Here is an 18,183-nt window from a genome sequence, read left to right on the forward strand (position 1 = left end):
CCGCAAACAAATGGCCTTACCGAGCGTTTTCATCCAACTTTGTCCGACATGATGTCAATGTATGTTCGACCCGATCACACCAACTGGGACACCATCCTACCTTTCATGACGTTTGCGTACAATACTGCCGTCCAACGTACAACCAATTACAGTCCCTTCTTCCTTGTGTACGGTCATGCGCCGTCTTTCGCCTTGGACACTACACTCCTTTCAGCACCTGCTGCTCCATCCGCGTCTCTTTCTGAAGAATTTGCTGCTCGCATCGCCCGATGCCGTGAAATTGCCCGCGCCAACACCGCTACCATTCAGGACAAAAGGATTATTCGCTATGATTCGACGCGTCGCATTGCTTCGTTCCGCCCAGGCGACGAAGTTCTTTTGTGGACACCTGTTCGCGCACCGGGCCTCTGTGAAAAGTTTCTCCACAGATATCTCGGCCCCTACACCGTTCTTCAAAAAACTTCGGCCGTTAATTACCGCGTCACTCCTCTCAGCTCAGCTACTGACCGCCGCCGCCGCACTACGGAAATCGTTCACGTCTCTCGCCAGAAACCTTACATTCGCCGTACCTACCCTATCTAGCTTGCGGTCATGCTGACCGCTTTACTGAAAGGGGGGGAAGTTAGTGTGAGCGCATTTTGGGCATATCGTCGTCGTCATCTGTACATACGACTCATCATCTTGTGTGAGCGCTATTTGTGCAAATCGTCGTCGTCATTTGTACATACGACTCATCATCATCTTTTGTCTCGTGCGGTGCTTCGTCTCTGACTCGGGCGGCTGCTCGGAAATAAAGGCGTCGCATCGGCCGACGTCTCAGAATATATATATATATGTATATATATATATATATATATATATATATATATATATATATATATATATATATATATATGTATATATATATATATATATATATATATATATATATATATATTCAACAGGAGGTCCCATTGCAGTCTCTGATTGCGGGACCTCCATCCGTATATTAAGCATACTGTAACCTAATGCACAACAGGCCAGAACAGCCGAAATTATCAGGTGTGGCAAGACAGCTCCAGTACAAGCCGGTTGTTTCAAGACGACGTTAGCATTCACTTCTTACAGGCCTCGAGTACGAAGAACCCCTTTAAGAACCTGCCGTTTGTGTGAACGTGTGACAACGCTGAGATGTGACTGAAGAGGCCGAATGACCCTGTAGATCTTGTTCCAGACACGCGAACACAAGAAACCACCCCGTCAGGATGAAGAGTTTTGCAATGCAAGCGTTGAAGATGGCACAGGCGAAGACATACGTAGGCGCGAACAATAAGCGATGGGAGGGAGGCCTGTGTAAGCGTTCTCCTAAAGGTCATTCACCGCTGCATTCTTGAGACTGCTTAGGGGTGAATATTATGCGCAGGCTCAATATAGCCGCTAAAATTGCGGACATCTTACAGTACTGTATGTCGGGGCCAGAAAGTTCATCAAGTGTGGTGTCCTGCGGTTGGGTGTAATACTGTTCTCTCGACTACAAAGTTTGATACTTTATGAGTCATGTGTACAAATATATGGGGGACAAAATATGCGTCCCAGTAAGTCCACGATAACTATAGGTGTTTGGAATCATTTCTACTTTTATAATAAGGGATCTAGCTGAACCACTCCCACGTAAAAGTTGACAGCTGATAGGCCACATATGATCAGTATGCGGTTCATAAGCTTTTTTTTTTTCTTTCACAGCGGACGCACGAATTCAGAGCATAGGCTGGAATTTAGGCATTCCAGATGTTTGGTGGTGTCAAATTGTGATACGGCAGAAGCGGGGAGGAGGGGGGGGGGCTGGTGGCGCTTCACCCTGCCCATCTACTTCTTTCAAAATTTTATCTACCCTTGATGCACGGCGACCATGGTAACAACTTGTGCTGGAAGTCACCCTTGGCTTTTTTCATGCACGTTTCATTTTTTCAAATTACTGCAGCAGTTCGTCATCTCTGTCGGCAACAGGGCGGGAACATCAAGTTATTGACCCTGTAAAACTGCACCAACATTACCTGTTAAAAAAACATGTCGCCCAGCAGTAACCGCTAACAACTTGCTCGTTAACTATTGAAAAACAGCTTCGCAAAGCAAACAGTTATGTTCTCTGACTCTTCGCCACCTCGCAGCAGTCGCGCAATCTTTTGGTATTGTCACGTGCACTTTTAGTGAACCTAATGTTTCGCGTCCCTGCAGGTGCTCCCTTCGCGGTTAGTTGCGCCAGTTGCAGGGAAAGGGGCACCTCAATCAAGCCCTTTCTATTGAAGAGATCCCAAGATTTCAGAGAACACTTGGTTCCTTCTGAAGGGTTGACTGAAATGGAAATTCGTAAAAATCTGAAAAAGCAAATATAGTCGTATTCGCCTCTATGCTGAAGACCAATACTATTATATTGACACTTGTAATTGTTCTTTTTCTGGTGACCGAATTTCACCGGCTAACGGCTAACAAATGTGAAACGTTATCATGCGGCAAAAACGCTGCCTGCATGTACAAAAAGGTTTTCAATTTTTTAGCGTTTGTATTCTTCTATCGGCACGGCGTGGACAATCGCGTGAGAGGAAACCGAACGTTGCCTTTTCGAACGCGTGCAAGATCGCGGCCCAGATCTGCGTTGATTCAGTAGCCGACACCCGACGGCGCTGTCCGATTAGACATAAAGGGCTAGACAGTTTGGCCACTAAGAAGTTTGGTCGAGACAAATATTTACCACCGGTCGATGTGATAATAGACCGCACATCTTAGCGAAAAGGTTAGCACTAATATTTGCCTACGGGTGGCCCATCAGTCATCGGTCGCGAGATAACACATACAGGTTATAATGGTGGCCGTTGAAGCGGTGTTCAGGTCCGTGGTCGACAAGCCGGTAAGTACTGCGAGAGCACGTGTCCCTATCGTCTGTGTGCTCGCATGTGGGTAGAAAGCTCCGAACTGAGGGACTGCGTGTGCGGACACTGAACTCGCATATTGGATGCGACCAGCGTGCGTTCAGGTGGCTAATCGGCCCGATCTTCGCACAGGCTTCCGTGCTTTCCATAGGCGCTGCTTGTTGCCGTTGCCGCTGTTACCGTAGCGTTAATCATTCCAATCAGCCCGGTCGACCTGGTCGAACCTTGTATAGATAAAGATAGCGCGTGCCGAGGCACCGACCATGGCCAGGCCATTCACAAAAAATGCCGATCTTCAAAATGTTGAGTATTCGAAACATCGAATACGATGCGTGAATCGAGCTATTCGAACATTCAAATAATTTCACGCCCCAATTTTGATGTCACTGCTGGGTGACATTCGTATTTCCAGTAAAATGATCCTATATATTATCCCACTTGTTTCAAAAAAACGTGTATTGAAAGTCAGCGCTTCTGGTCTCTTCGTGTTACTAAGTCATCATGAATGCCTCATTATGCATAAGGGGAAATTTCGGCCACTTGCTTGCTCTACAGTTAACGTGATGCGTGACGTCTGCATTTTAATGTGTTTTCTATATCCGCTACAATAACTGTCAGCGGATCTAGCTAACACTCATTTAAAGATGCCCTAAGCCAAAGTCCAGCAAAATAATGCATGGGGCATCATTCCATATCAAGGAATATGTACAGCGCCGTAGTCGTCGATTGTGGTAATGTGTTCGGTTCGATCGAGTGGAAAGCTGTCTTTTATTTTATTTTCCTTTATTGAGACCGAAGATATAGCCTTAACTATTATTTAATTTGGAAATATATTAGCTCACTAACAACAAGGTATTTCCTTGTGCTTTCCTGGAATCTTTGTCAGCTGCTTTAGCATGCACCTTGTGCGTTTTCTGAAAATTTTTGTTTTTGTTCTAATTGGTTTTCTAGCACTTCAACCTTGCACTCAGCATCCTACGAACGTTCTTGTTGAGTGGAGGGAATTTGACATGCCCTGTATGCAGATTATTTAACCATGTGGACGCTTGGGGTATCGACTGGAAAACAGCAAGAAGCCTTACAGGAGGCTGTTGAGAGAACTGAAAGGTACCTGGATGATTGTGGACTATGACGTGCCCCTATGAAATCGGAACTCCCGATTCTGAGAAAGAAAACAAGAGGGCGGCCCCCACAAGATACAGCTAATCCCGATGTAACGCTGAATGGAATCCACATCCGAAAGGTTAATACACTTCGAATCCTTGGATAGGTCTTCCAGAAGAATGGAGTGGGGCTTGCCACCGAGCACTGGCTTCAAGAAACGAATAATTACGCAGGTTACTAACCTGGTGAAGAGGGTCATAACTAGAAGTCATGGAATAAAGGAACAAGACGCCCTAAATCTCTTACAAACATTGGTGATCAGCAGGATCACCTACAGTACAACGTACTTAGATATTGTTACACGGCTCAGCACAATATTGCTACATGCCGAGGAAGAGGAACACGAGCTGGGGGGCTGAAGAAGACGACGCTTCAGTGACTGACTGGTGGTGTGAATCATTGTCAATCGTGTAAATATTGTAAATATATTTTCCCGTCTTGCTTCTTCCCTCCGTCACATATTTGGTGGAAGTGCTGGGTACTACTGTGCACGACGGAGCTCCGCAGCGGACGTAGCCTGGCCACTAACAACATGACGACCGCTGGAGCCGGTGCTGGGACAGCCGCCATGCCGACAGGAGCAACCGCTACCCCAACTCCGGCGGTCATCTTGTCCCAGCCCCGCGACCCAGGCACAATTTCGGGGACCGACAGCCTTGACGTCGATGAGTGGCTCCACATGTACGAGCTTGTCAGCGCCCATAACAAGTGGGATCCAACTGTTATGCTGGCAAACATAATTTTCTAGCTGCAAGGCACCGGACGGGTCTGGTTTAGAAACCACGATGAAGAATTGACTAGCTGGGAGCAATGCAAGCAAAGATCGCTTTAGGAATCAGAGGAATAAATTCGAATTTTCATTCCGTAAATTGGGTATTTCACTAACTACTGAAAATATCCTCTCCTTCGAGGCTTCTTCAACGGGCTTTAGCCACAGGAACATCTGCGTGGCCCTCTGTGACTATATCTGTGACACAAAAAGACTACCCAGTTAATTCTCGAAATAAATAATTGGATAACTCATTAAATCGCTAATTGGTGTTTCGAAATTTTTGTGCTGTTTTTATACAATTACAATGATTTTAATTCTGTCTGAACAATGATTTTAATTCTGTCTCTGCCCTGTAAATCTCTTTCCAAATTATCATAAACACTATACTTCACCCTGATTTAGTTTTCCGTCTAGTTTTTTTTCCATCTCCCGTTGCGTTTAACCTTTAACCGCCGGCTTCTTGGCCAATCCCCCGTAATGGGTAAGCGCCACGGATGAGGATAAAGCAAGCAAGCAAGCTCCGCGAGTTATTCGGCAAGCCTGTTGGCCGTCAGCGAGCTGCGCAAAAGGAGTTTGGGTCTCGCGTCCAGACGTCGACCGAATCATACCGGACGTACATCCAGGATGTTTTCGCCCTTTTCCGCAAGGTTGACGAGCGGATGTCGGAAGAAGACAAAGTGAACCATGTACTGAAGGGCATAGCGGACGACGCTTTTCATCTGCTCGTATATAAGAATTTTTCCACCATCGACGACGTCATTAATGAATGCGGACGCTTCGAAGAAGCAAAAAGTCGCATCGCACACCAATTCACGCGTCTTCCAAACACAGCTGCTACGTCGTCGTGCGAGGATCTTCACTCTCCGCTTCAGCCGCCAACGTCCGAGCGCCTCGTTCGTGTCGTTCGGCGAGAGATCGAAGCCGCGGCACCGGTTGGCTTCCAGACCTATGCTACCGATTCTCGACCGACAATTTCCCTCGTGCAGTCTGTCGTACGCGAAGAGTTGGCGAACCTTGGCATTCAGTCTGTCTGTTCCGTCAACCGATCGGATACCTATGCCTTCCCTACGATCCCTGCTTCGCGACGCCAGTACCCCTGTCGGCCTTTTCGCAAGCCAGCTGAATGGCGAACATCCGATGACAGGCCGATTTGCTTCAACTGCCGACGCGTTGGCCACATTTCCCGTCACTGCCGCAATACCTGGACGTCATTGCAATATCAGTCTGCGTCCCCGCCTTACCGCCGCTCACCCGGTACTCGACCACCGCCGGAAGATTCCACAGAGCCATACTACTCTACTCAGGCGTCCGCATCTACACGGCAGAGTCGTTCACCCTCACCACGACGTCCCCTGTCTCGCTCACCCCCTATTCGCCGTTCTCCGTCCCCCATGTACCGGCGCTCTACGGGAAACTGACGGGTGCAGCTCCGAGGGGTGACGCTGCAAGATCGACCCGGACTGCAATACCTCTACTGACCTTACCGACGGATAGGAATTTACTTGATGTGTATGTGGATGGTGTCCCTCTTACTGCTCTGCTTGATACCGGTGCGCACATCTCTGTGATGAGCGACCAGCTTCGTCGACGGCTCACTAAAGTCCTGACACCTGCGGCGTCCTGTGTTGTGCGAGTCGCTGATGGAAGAACACTGGCCACAATAAGAATGTGTGCCGCTCGTGTAGGCGTCGCTGGCCGCCAAACATCTGTATTATTTACTGTTATTCGAGAGTGTCCCCATGACGTTATTCTAGGCCTTGATTTTCTATCCGCTCACTCCGCACTTATCAACTGCTCCGCTGGACTTGTTCAACTCCATTTACCTTGCCCTGACCCACCCGAGGAAGTTCCCAGCAGACTGTGCTCAGCTGAGCACATTCGACTCCCCCCACAAGCCACGACCTGCGTCCTCCTCTCCCCCGCTCCACCTGTGCCTGACGGTCACTATATTGTTTCTCCTCTCACGGACGTCCTCCTTGCCCATCACGTTGCTCTTCCGCACACCGTCGTCAGTATCACCAACAACTCCACCAGCCTTCCTCTCGTAAACTTTGAAATTGGGGACCACGTCCTCCCGCAAGGCATAGCCTTGGGTGCGCTGTCCTCCTCCCAAGATTACCAGTTATCAACCTTGACTGCTGATATTACGTCGTCTACCCTTGACTCTGCATCTTCTTTGCCGGCTGTCTATCCGGAGTTAACAAACATGATGGCTCCCGATCTTCCGCCACACCACGCCGACCAGTTACGCCACCTGCTTGCCTCGTTCAGCGACATTTTGACCTGCATGGTTGCCCTTTAGGCTAGACCTCGCTGACGACACACCGTATTGACACCGGTGACGCACACCCTATTCACAGGCGACCATACCGCGTGTCTTTGCATGAACGACAAGTCATTCACACGGAGGTCGAAAAGATGCTCTCTCGAGGTATCGTCGAACCGTCATCCAGTCCTTGGGCGTCCCCTGTCGTTCTAGATAAAAAGAAGGACGACACCTGGCGCTTCTGGGTGGATTACTGGCACCTTAACAAGATCACAAAGAAAGACGTTTATCCTCTACCACGCATTGATGACTCCCTCGACTGCCTCCACGGTGCGAAGTACTTTTCTTCCATCGACCTTCGTTCCGGCTACTGGCAGATTGCCGTCGACGACTTGGACCGCGAGAAGACTGCCTTTATAACGACCGACGGCTTATACCACTTCAAAGTCATGCCGTTCGGCTTATGTAATGCTCCAGCTACATTTGAACGCATGATGGACACACTCCTGCATGGCCTATGGTCCATCTGTCTTCGTTACTTAGACGACGTCATCGTTTTTGCTCCTACATTTGCCTCGCACCTGGAGCGCCTCTCGCTCGTTCTTTCTGCTTTTCGTATTGCTGGCCTTCAACTTAACTCATCTAAATGCCACTTCGGCCGCCGCCAAATTGCTATCCTCGGTCATGTTGTTGACTCATCTGGTGTGCGCCCAGACCCGGACAAAGATAGTGCCGTACAGAACTTTCCTGTCCCAACCTGTACTAAAGATGTCCGGAGCTTGGTGAGTCTGTGCTCATACTTCCGCTGCTTCGTGCACAATTTTTCGGAAGTCGCCCGTCCTCTTACTGCTCTTCTGAAGGCAACAGTTTCATTTTCCTGGGGCCCTGCGCAGGCAACCGCCTTCTCGAAGTTTATCTCCCTCCTGACGTCTCCACCCATCCTGGCGCACTTCGACCCGTCTGCTCCTACAGAAGTCCACACTGATGCCAGTGGTCATGGAATCGGTGCCATTTTATGCCAACATCAGCGAGATCACGACCGCGTAATTGCATACGCCAGCCGTCTGCTTTCTCCCGCTGAGCGTAATTATTCCATCACTGAACGTGAGTGTCTTGCGCTTGTCTGGGCAGTGGCGAAATTTCGCCCTTATCTATATGGTCGCCCATTTAAGGTCGCCACAGACCACCATGCACTGTGCTGGCTTTCATCCATGAAAGACCCTACCGGTCGCCTAGGGCGCTGGGCGCTACGCTTACACGAATACTCGTACACAGGTGCCTACAAGTCCGGCCGTTTACACCAAGATGCTGACTGCTTGTCCCGCCATCCAGTCGACCCTCCTGATGTCCCTGCGACCGATGCTTCTGTATTTTCGCTATCTGCTTTTGCTGACCTCGGTACCGAGCAGCGCTGAGATGCAACCGTACATGGTATCGTGGACAAGCTCACATCTGGGTCAAGCGATCCCTCCCTTCGCTTGTTCGTACTCCAGGACGGCATTCTACATCGGCGCAGCATGCACCCTACCGGATCTGAGATGCTGCTTGTCATTCCCCGGCATCTTCGTACCACTGTTCTGTCCCAGCTGCACGATCTACCAACTTCTGGTCACCTTGGGGAATCTCGTACGTACGACCGGGTCCGGCGATGATTCTTTTGGCCTGGTCTGTACCGATCTGTCCGCCACTATGTCGCTTCGTGTGAGTTATGTCAGCGCCGGAAGAAGCCGTCTGCGCTCCCTGCTGGTCGACTCCAACCTCTTGACGTTCCTGCCGATTCCTTCTCTCGCGTTGGTGTAGACCTCCTGGGACCTTTCCCCACATCTACCTCCGGCAATAAGTAGATTGCCGTCGCAACCGATAATACAACTCGGTTTGCGATCACCAGAGCCCTCCCAACCTCCTGTGCAACAGACGTAGCCGACTTCCTGTTGCACGGCATCATTCTACACCACGGCGCTCCTCGTCAACTTCTTACCGACCGGGGTCGCTACTTCCTCTCTACAGTTGTGGACGACTTGCTCCGCTCCTGTTCTACCAAACACAAACTTACTACTGCATACCATCCGCAGACGAACGGTCTTACTGAGCGGCTTAATGGAACAATAATGGACATGCTCTCCATGTATGTGTCTGGTGACCATCGTGACTGGGATACTGCTCTCCCTTTTGTCACATTCGCGCACAATTCCTCGCGCCACGACACTGCCGGTTACTCGCCATTTTATTTGTTGTACGGCCGCGATCCCGTATTGCCTTTTGACACAATACTGCCTACCCCTCAAGAGCCCGTGTCTGAGTATGCCCGCGACGTCATTGCCCGAGCCGAAGAAGCACGCCAAGTTGCTCACCATCGCCTTTGTGCTTCCCATATCAAACAGAAAAGCATTTATGACAGTCGTCGCCGTGACGCTTACTATGCTCCCGGGGATCTTGTCCTTCTATGGTCTCCGACCCGCCGCGTCGGCCTCTCTGAAAAACTAATGTCTCGCTACTCCGGTCCTTATCGGGTCCTTCGTCAGGTGACCGACGAGACCTACGAGATCTCTCCGGTCACACCTATTACTCGCTCCTCCAGACTTCCCACGACATCGTTCATGTCAGCCGCCTCAAACGCTACCAGTCCTCTTCTACCTAGGAAGCACCGGGACGGCGCTTCCACGCCGGGCGGACATATGTTACACGGCTCCGCACAATATTGCTACATGACGAGGAAGAGGAACACGAGCTGGGGGGCTGAAGAAGACGACGCTTCAGTGACTGACTGGTGGTGTGAATCATTGTCAATCGTGTAAATATTGTAAATATATTTTCCCGTCTTGCTTCTTCCCTCCGTCACAATATGAAGAGTAGTGAAAGGGACAAGCTATACATACTGATAAGAAAGACATACAAACTGGCAATAGGACTACCACCCATCACGTCAACAGAAATACTGCTAAAACTTGAGGTACATATTACCTCGGAAGATTTGGCGGATGCTCACAAGACGAACCAAATATAAAGACTAAACTCACCACTGCTCGTACAAATCAAAGAAGACTTGGATACCCTCTCCAAGAAGAACAAAATAGTCCTGAAAGTGTACCCCCGAGCCTGAGAGCAACGATACACGTAGCACCCATACTAAGAAACACGTACCCAGAATACAACAGATACAGAAGACAAGCGAGAGCCGCAGCGCTACAAAAATGTTCAACAAAGATAGCAATAAGGCAGAAATAATATACACGGATGCCGCGATATACGAGGCAGGGAGATATTTTAGCTCCGTAACCAACAAGCAGAACGCGAGATAGCAGCTGCGTCAGTAGTTGCTAGGGACATTGAGGTAGCCAAACAGGTCGCCGTAGCAATTCCCATGCGGACCTGCCGATGGGACGTGCCGGTAATCGTCGTCACAGAGTGGCAGGCAGCCTATCACAATTTTCGGGCAGGTATAATTATCAAGACCACTCTTAACATTATCTAGAACCCATGCATTCTTGTCTTGCGCGGCCGATATCCTGATGGGCTTGACATCGTCTACCGTCAGACCAATACGAGATTATCGAAAGCAAATACTACAACACTCTGGAACATAACAAGAAAAGGCGAGAATATCCTCCATCACACTGAAAACTTAACAGACAAGAAGCCGTCATACTACGCCGACATCAGATGGGCAATTACCTCCACGGCACTCTAGTGCGGGCCATGTACTCCTCAACATGTACGAGATACTACCAGTTCGGCAATACACGAAACACCTTTAACCACATGCTCTGCGAATGGAAAAAGCAACCCGCGGACAACACCCATCCAAGCACCAACAGAAGACAAGTGGGAGGCCCAGCTGACAAGCCTAAGAGCTGAGGACCAGCTACGGCTGGTGAACATTGCTAGGCTACCAGCACAGGGCCACGGCTACCTGGAATAGGGTGGCCGCCCACCTTCGGATACTATCAGCTTGGTCTGTGTAATAATGATCATTCCCTCACTCCTAGCACTTATGAAGGTATTCGCACTTGAAGATTTCAAATCAGTATGCGTAATTTTTTAAGTCTTTGCTGGTTCTGCGCGGATTCTACGCTTTAGTTTAACAATAATTTTACACCCTGTCTCTCAAAAATTGGAGGATTGTGATTGCCTAATTTGATGTGAGTGTTTTCTAATGTTAGATATGTGACTCTGAGGCGATATAAAACAAAAACGTTCTTTCTATTATTAGCTGAAATTTAAACTACCGTTCTCGTCTCAGCTTCTGCCTGTTTACGTCCTATGTGATTTTTAGGGGGGCCTTCGTGGAGTGGTGTGGACGGATTGTATGCAGTTTATTATTATCTTGGTCGCCCCTACCGCACTGTTTGCAAAGATCATGGTGGACTCGCTGTCCGCCAACTCAACGGTTCAGCCACTGAGTGACATGGACGCCGGGATGTATATAGGAGAGTAAGTAAACAAATGTAGGGATTTTGGAAGCACAATAAACATAATAGTATCTTTTTTTACAATATATAACATTCTTCACTGTATGTGTGAACACAAACTTAGCAAAGGGTGGTTCGCTTTCTATACTGCAAGTTGATGCCCATTGGTTGTACAGAACCTTTGAATTTATATTTCGCCTATGTTTAAACTAGCAGTCAACGAGCCCATTTTTATTCATTTTTTGACAGTGCAAGAACACCATTTCTATAAATAGCAGACCAGGTTAAAAAGCGCGCACTTTACCACAGGATGAAAAAACAAAACAAATACAGAAGTAGCTCCTGTTAAACCAGCAAGCACGAACCAACTAGTGCAGGAGCATGTTGTTCTAATAAACGTACAAGATTAGTCATCGCACATTCCGAAATTTCATTGTTTGGAACAACTGACTGTGTGATAATAGCCTACGTGGGGTGCAAAAAAAAAAAGGAATACGCAAATATGCGCTCCTTAGCATTTATTGTCCATCTGCAGTTATCTTTACTCCCCTTAATCGTACAAGCAATGGTGTCACATGCCGATATTTCGGCTGCTGAAGGTAACTATAGTACTAACGCACATTCATAACCACGTGGCTTAAAGTATACGTCAGCTACATTGAAGTGGGTTGCTATAATGTCGCAGATCTTAATAACGCGTTCACAACTGCATTTCAGGCATATGTCCTGCCAAAATTGCACATGAAGTAAGCTCAAGCATTTTTTTAGTTTTGCCTCATATTGGCGCTTATGTAATTAGTATAATAATGATGGACTACACCCCAACACTAGTATTCTTCATTCGAGATGAAATGAATTTGCCAAAATTATTACAGAGGCACCTTACACTGATTCATTCAGTTACTTTGGCTTAAAAATGTATTTCAAGGTGTGAACAAAGGCATGTCGTGCCTATGATCTTTAAAATTGTTCTAAAATATTCTCAACTAAAGCTACCGCAGTACCGAAAGCTTTGCTATTCTATGGAACTTTGTTTTTGCGAGCCTGGGTCGCTCTTGCCATTTATTTAGGCATAAACGCTGATTTAAACCCAGGTATTCGGGATGTTGAAATATATCTGGCACCTGCGGTATACCGATGCGCGTCAAAACTGTTTTAGGGGCGAAGCTCCTTATAGCGGCACCCGTTCGTCCCCGTCGTGGTCGTCGTAGTAGTAGTGTGTAACCAGTCTGAGAAAAATGAGAAACAAAATTCCGAAGTTGTGTCCGCAGCGCGAAATCGAACCAGGGACCCCTCGCTTCGGAGCGCGCGGCGTTAGCCCACTACGCCACGAAGCGGACATGGACACACGCACCACGATGGCAATAAATACCAAACATTAACGAAAGGCCGCGTTTCTAGCGCGTTTCTAACGCGTTTGTGCTAGCGCGTTACGGCCCGTGTAAGAAGCTGGTGTAAGACGCTGTGGCCTCTCCGCCTTACCTTCAACGCGTTTTGAACGCGCTGCCCAAAGCGGTGGCAAGTCAAGTTCAAATCGAGGAGCGTTTATGAATACGGGGGGTATACTCTCTCGGCAGTTATGTGATGGCGTCGGCAAACGCGGTGCACGTTCCGGCATGTGTAAATGACAGCGTAAGACGCTGTGGCCGCTCCCCCTTACTAGAGAGTCCTGCACGTTTCTAACGCGTTTGTGCTAGCGTCCCCTTAAGCGGGAGATCCGATTGTTCCCTCCGGAGCTTCGCCCACTCATCATCATTCACCCCGTGGATATGCTGTGATTTTTTGACAATGTGCTCGCTCAAGCCTCAAAGGATGCAGCTATGCTTTCTCAGACGTATATTTTGTAAAAAAATTTGTCGCAGTTTCACCCGAAAGGCGAAGCACCAATTGCGATAGCAAAATAGTAGAGAGCTATACGGAGTAAGGACAGTAGTTTTATCAGCTGTATAAACTTGGACATGCAGCCGCAGCAGCAACGCGCAGAACTGTTTTCGATGGCGTCGGCGTTTTGCCCGCGTTCGCGCCGAACGCGTGCGGCGTTTTTATGTTAAAAAAATGTCACAGTTTCGCCCTAAGGGCGAAGCAATGAATGCGATAGCAACACAGCAATGTCATACGAAGTAAGGCGAGCGGCTTTGGTAGGAATATGAATTGTAGTAAACATGAGCTGATTAAGTAAGCAGGTGTGCTTCGGCGTAAGTAGACCGACATGAAGAGAGACTCGATGACCACGAGAAGGCGCGTGTGAAACGGTGGTGTTGATGAGAAGCACTTCCCATGGGCAGCGCTTGCGAAGGGACACACCTGTAGCGCTGCACTGCCGATCTGGGCAGCATTGCATGTGTAGCGTGCGTTGGAAAATGTGGCCCGACTATTACTATCTGAATGAACAAGCGTGGTGTGAGTACGCACAAACATGAATAGATCACACTGAATGACTGCAGCCAACGACTGTCAAAACGCTGGCAGCGAGCGCATACGCCGCGCAGCGGGCGAAGGTACGTGCGGTCTATCGCTTCAACGGAAACTGAGCGGCGAATGCACGGCGCATAAAGGTCAGAGCCGTGTGGAGATAAGAGACTGTGCGGGCGAGCGAGCGACGCGCGCTGTTGGCAGAGTAGAAGTGCGCCCCCCCCCCCCCCCCGCGCTCCCTCCGGCGCTGGCTTCCGGCTTCCTTGCTTGCGCGTGGGTCATTGAGTGCGCTCGCTCTCCGTGATAGCGCGCGTCCCCGCACGCTTCCGCTCGGGCATACGGCGCGCGGCGAAGATTTTATCTATAGGGAACCTCACGGCGACGACGACGGCGACGGCAGAAATCCGGTTGAAGTTTCCATATAATTGCTATCGCAATAATACGTATTTGTTGCCGCAGCTAAACGTCGCCTCCCCTCCCTCTGTCCCGTCCCCTCACAGCCTTTCGCGCGACGAAAAAACTTGCGTTTGCTCTCTGTATATGGAAAGGAGGAAAGAGACGCTTAATTCTGCAGCCCTTCAGGGAGCACGGCGCAGAACGCGCGTTTTCTCTTCCACGTGCGTTCGCTCCCTGTGAAAGCGCGCTTCCCTAGCGCCCTTTTACTCGCACATAAAGCGTCCGGAGCGCGGCGACGATTTCATCGCCATTGACGTCATACGGAACCTCACGGCAATGGCGACGACGACGGCAGAAATCTGCTTTGGAGTGTCCATATAATTGCTATCGCAATAAAACGTTTCTGACTGCTGAGAGCCAGTCACAGCTTTTTCCTGAAATCACTGCGCGAAACGCGTGTGTAAGAGTCGATACAGGAAAATGCTCGAGCTGGAAAATAATAGCACCTCTCTGTTTCCTGAGCTTCCATATGAAGTAGTACTGCTGCTTTAATGCACGTCTACTGGATCCCATAGTATGCACGTCATTCGAAGGCTCAGTTACCGGATATGTATGTATGAGCAGCCAGTTTAGTGGCACTAGTACAGCTGAATATTTATATTCATATTTCACCTCAATATTCATTTCGTTGCAGTGACATTTCATATTCTGCTGCTGGTGAAACGCGTCGTCAACTACATAATCATTAACACGTTGCCATTATTCTTCCTGTCAACAGGAACACTCACGCATTGCAACAAGATTTCAAAAGCGTTACAGTTAACACAATATTTTTTAAAGAGAAATACTCTCTGTTATTCTGAAACATGGCTTACAGGTGGAGATTTGAACCGTCGCAGATCAACGTACACGCAAGGTAATGCGGGCGAAATGCGAGAACACCCGTGTACTTAGATTTAGGTGCACGTTAAAGATCCCCAGGTGGTCCAAATTCCCGGAGTCCCCCACTACAGCGTGCCTCATAATCAGATCGTGGTTTTAGCACGTAAAACTCGATAATTTATTTTTTACGCAGGATAAACGCTGAAAAGTATCGCCGGTATTGCCTGGCTTTGATCCATCAGACATTTGCTTTGCGTGACAAAGAATATAAATTTCATCATTTAGCAACGCGTACAGCTAAAGGTGAACTTATGCATACCAGACATTTCGGATCCCACCCGACACTTTCTTTATGAATTAACGACTGATGGTGGTGGGGTGCAGCTTTTAAAAGTATTTGATAATATGAGAAGGAAATGGTGGGAGGGTTTAACTACGAATTCTGACTCTTTCCTTCTTGACAGTAAAGAACGTGACAAAAAAAAAAAACAAGGTGACAAAAGGCAACCAGACGAAACAAGGACTGTACGAATATATACACATGCGCGGAAAGGATTACAATATACGTACATATGTGTTTGCAACGAAAAAGAGAAAGAACCAACAAGAACCAAAAAGCGAAAGAGCGAAAGCTTAGACAGCCACAGACGCCCGCTGCGAATGCTTCCACCTTCTAAATATCTCAGTTCTTTACTGGATATTGGAACCAACAGTTTGCTCACGCAGACGCGTTGTTTCCTAGCCGCATGAGCTGCTGGCTGATTAAAGGCATTTTCGCATATTTACATTCACAAATCACTGTGGTTCGCTGTAATTGTGGGGTACATACACACGTGCTGGCCTGCAGAGCATGAAAGCATTCCTTTACATTTGCGACGTTATTAGCTGCTCCAGCAAGCACTCAATGAGGCATCTGCCCGTCTGTCCCACGTACCTTGCACCCCATGACGAAGGGAATTCGGTACACTACGCTCTGTACGCAGTTCACGAACTGTGTTCTGTGTTTAATGGACCATTGGCTCCTGCTTTTCTTACCAGGACAGGCACTTCTTGCCAACTGAGACAGCTTGTTAGGAGCGCTGCAAACAACTTTACCGTCCATGTGTTGTCTTATGTTCCTAAGATGATGGCATGACAGCGACATTGTTGCGCTTCTCCTCTATACGTTCGCTATCCTTCCTCCCTAACGCTGCCTCGCTGTCTTCTTTTCCTATGCGTTGCCTCAGCTACTGATACAAGCAACGGTCCTGGCAGGCCTGCTCCTTTTAGACGTTGCGCCTGCGCGATGAAGCTGCCTCCCAGGGCATGGTGGCAGGACTTGTCCAGAGCGCTTGTGAAATGTGACTCCACCATTGCTAATTTCCTATGAGCAGATGTCAATGTAAGGAGTGAGTTCTGCGCACGGGACTCATGGAGTCAGCGCCTGTAGCCCACTGAGAACACCCTACAAATATCTAAAAACTAAATGGAGTCCTTTTCTGGCATCTGATGTGTCAACACAACTGGACTGAGGCATGCCCGAAATACGTCTAGTACTTGCGCGGCTTGCGGCGAGAAAGTTTTGGGTCACAACGAATAAAAATGAAAAACTCTATTAAAATGATCTGTCGCATTTCACCAAGGACAAGTACCTTAGAAATGGTGTTATGGAAGATGTAATTGAAACCCCCTCTTTCTGAATGCAAGTGCTGTGATTCCGTTCCATGAAACTGGACGGGAGCAGCAACAATAAGAGGTCACGCAACCCATGAGAGCTCATAACAGCCCTGTTTTGGAATTGCAAAACTCCAAAAGTATCAGTACTTTCTTCAATGCACTTCAGTAAACCTTTGTGATGTATGAATTTACACAATTAATCTATGTCGACAGAGAAAGCTTTGACGCAGCCACGTGACTGCGACCTCTAAAATTCTTCCTTGTGAGAACCGGCCCAAATCATTCGGCGACGATTATTTCTGAGACAACGTGAACGGCATCGCGTCCTTGTGCGTCTTGGGAGAGAACTTGTTTCGTCTGGTTGCTTTTCGTCCCTGTGTTTTTTCGCACTGTTTACTGTCAGTATGAATCCCCAACCAGCCAACGTAGTCACCTTGCTATGTTTCCTTGTGTCCATGACTGACCGGGAAGAGCGATGTGCGTGGAGGCCCCTCTGCTTGCCCAACCTTAACTTTAGCCACAACCTCAACAAATGTTGGGGCGGTGTCGGCGCTTGAGACAGGAGCCTATTGTTCTGCCACGGTACCTTTTCTCTTCTCACTCGTTGTGGTGCTGAGGCCATGGACATACACGGCCCCGAGGTTGCTTTTCTAGCGCTTTCTATTGTTTGGCTAATTCTGTATGTTCCTTCGCACTTATAACAGCTTTTCCCGGCGGTTAGTCTTAGTCTGTATGACGTCACTTTCAAGAAATAAAACAAAAAATGACGCAAGAAGACACGCTACCATCGCTAGTGAAACTAGCCCATTATCAAGGACTTTTAAAAGCTGCACGCCACGAGAATCAGTCGTTAATTGCTTCAGATGTTGAGTTGGCCCCGAAACGCCGAGATTAAATAAATCCGCGGCTTATTTGGAGGTGCTATTGATTTTTTATTTATGTAACTCAAAAGCCGAGCTAAAATTGTCAGGTTGTCTTGCTTCGATAGTAGTACTTATACGTTTGGTACACACAATCAAGCCATTTGTTACCAATGAATGGCGCAGCTGTACTAGTGCGGTACAGTTAGAGCTTTGACTCATTGTTGGCTTTTCTATACAAATAACTATTGTTCTTGGTAAACAAATGAAATAGCTAAGAACAAAGGGGTCCTCTATTCTCTGTAATGCCATGGACGCTTTCTTGTTATGCGTCTTTGCGTTGTGAGATTCGTTGGAAATAAGCGGAGTTTTTGTATGTTTATGCATCCTGCTCAGGTGAAGCTCCTGTCGCGACACGATATTACTGCCGTTGTGTATTAGGTAGGAAAATGCCGACGTC

At 48.2% G+C, this 18,183-nt stretch overlaps 1 protein-coding gene across 1 annotated transcript in view; it reads left to right on the plus strand.

The window, feature by feature from the left end:
• The window catches only part of LOC119453755 (sodium/iodide cotransporter-like), a 64,022-nt gene that overhangs the window by 31,887 nt on the left and 13,952 nt on the right, over positions 1-18,183 (plus strand). Inside the window, exon 5 of the mRNA XM_049668050.1 lies at positions 11,382-11,539. Within this exon, the coding sequence (XP_049524007.1) occupies positions 11,382-11,539 (158 nt within the window). The remainder of the gene's footprint in view (positions 1-11,381; positions 11,540-18,183) is intronic.

The sequence above is a fragment of the Dermacentor silvarum genome, chromosome 5 (assembly GCF_013339745.2).
Source record: "Dermacentor silvarum isolate Dsil-2018 chromosome 5, BIME_Dsil_1.4, whole genome shotgun sequence".
Taxonomy (NCBI): domain Eukaryota; kingdom Metazoa; phylum Arthropoda; class Arachnida; order Ixodida; family Ixodidae; genus Dermacentor; species Dermacentor silvarum.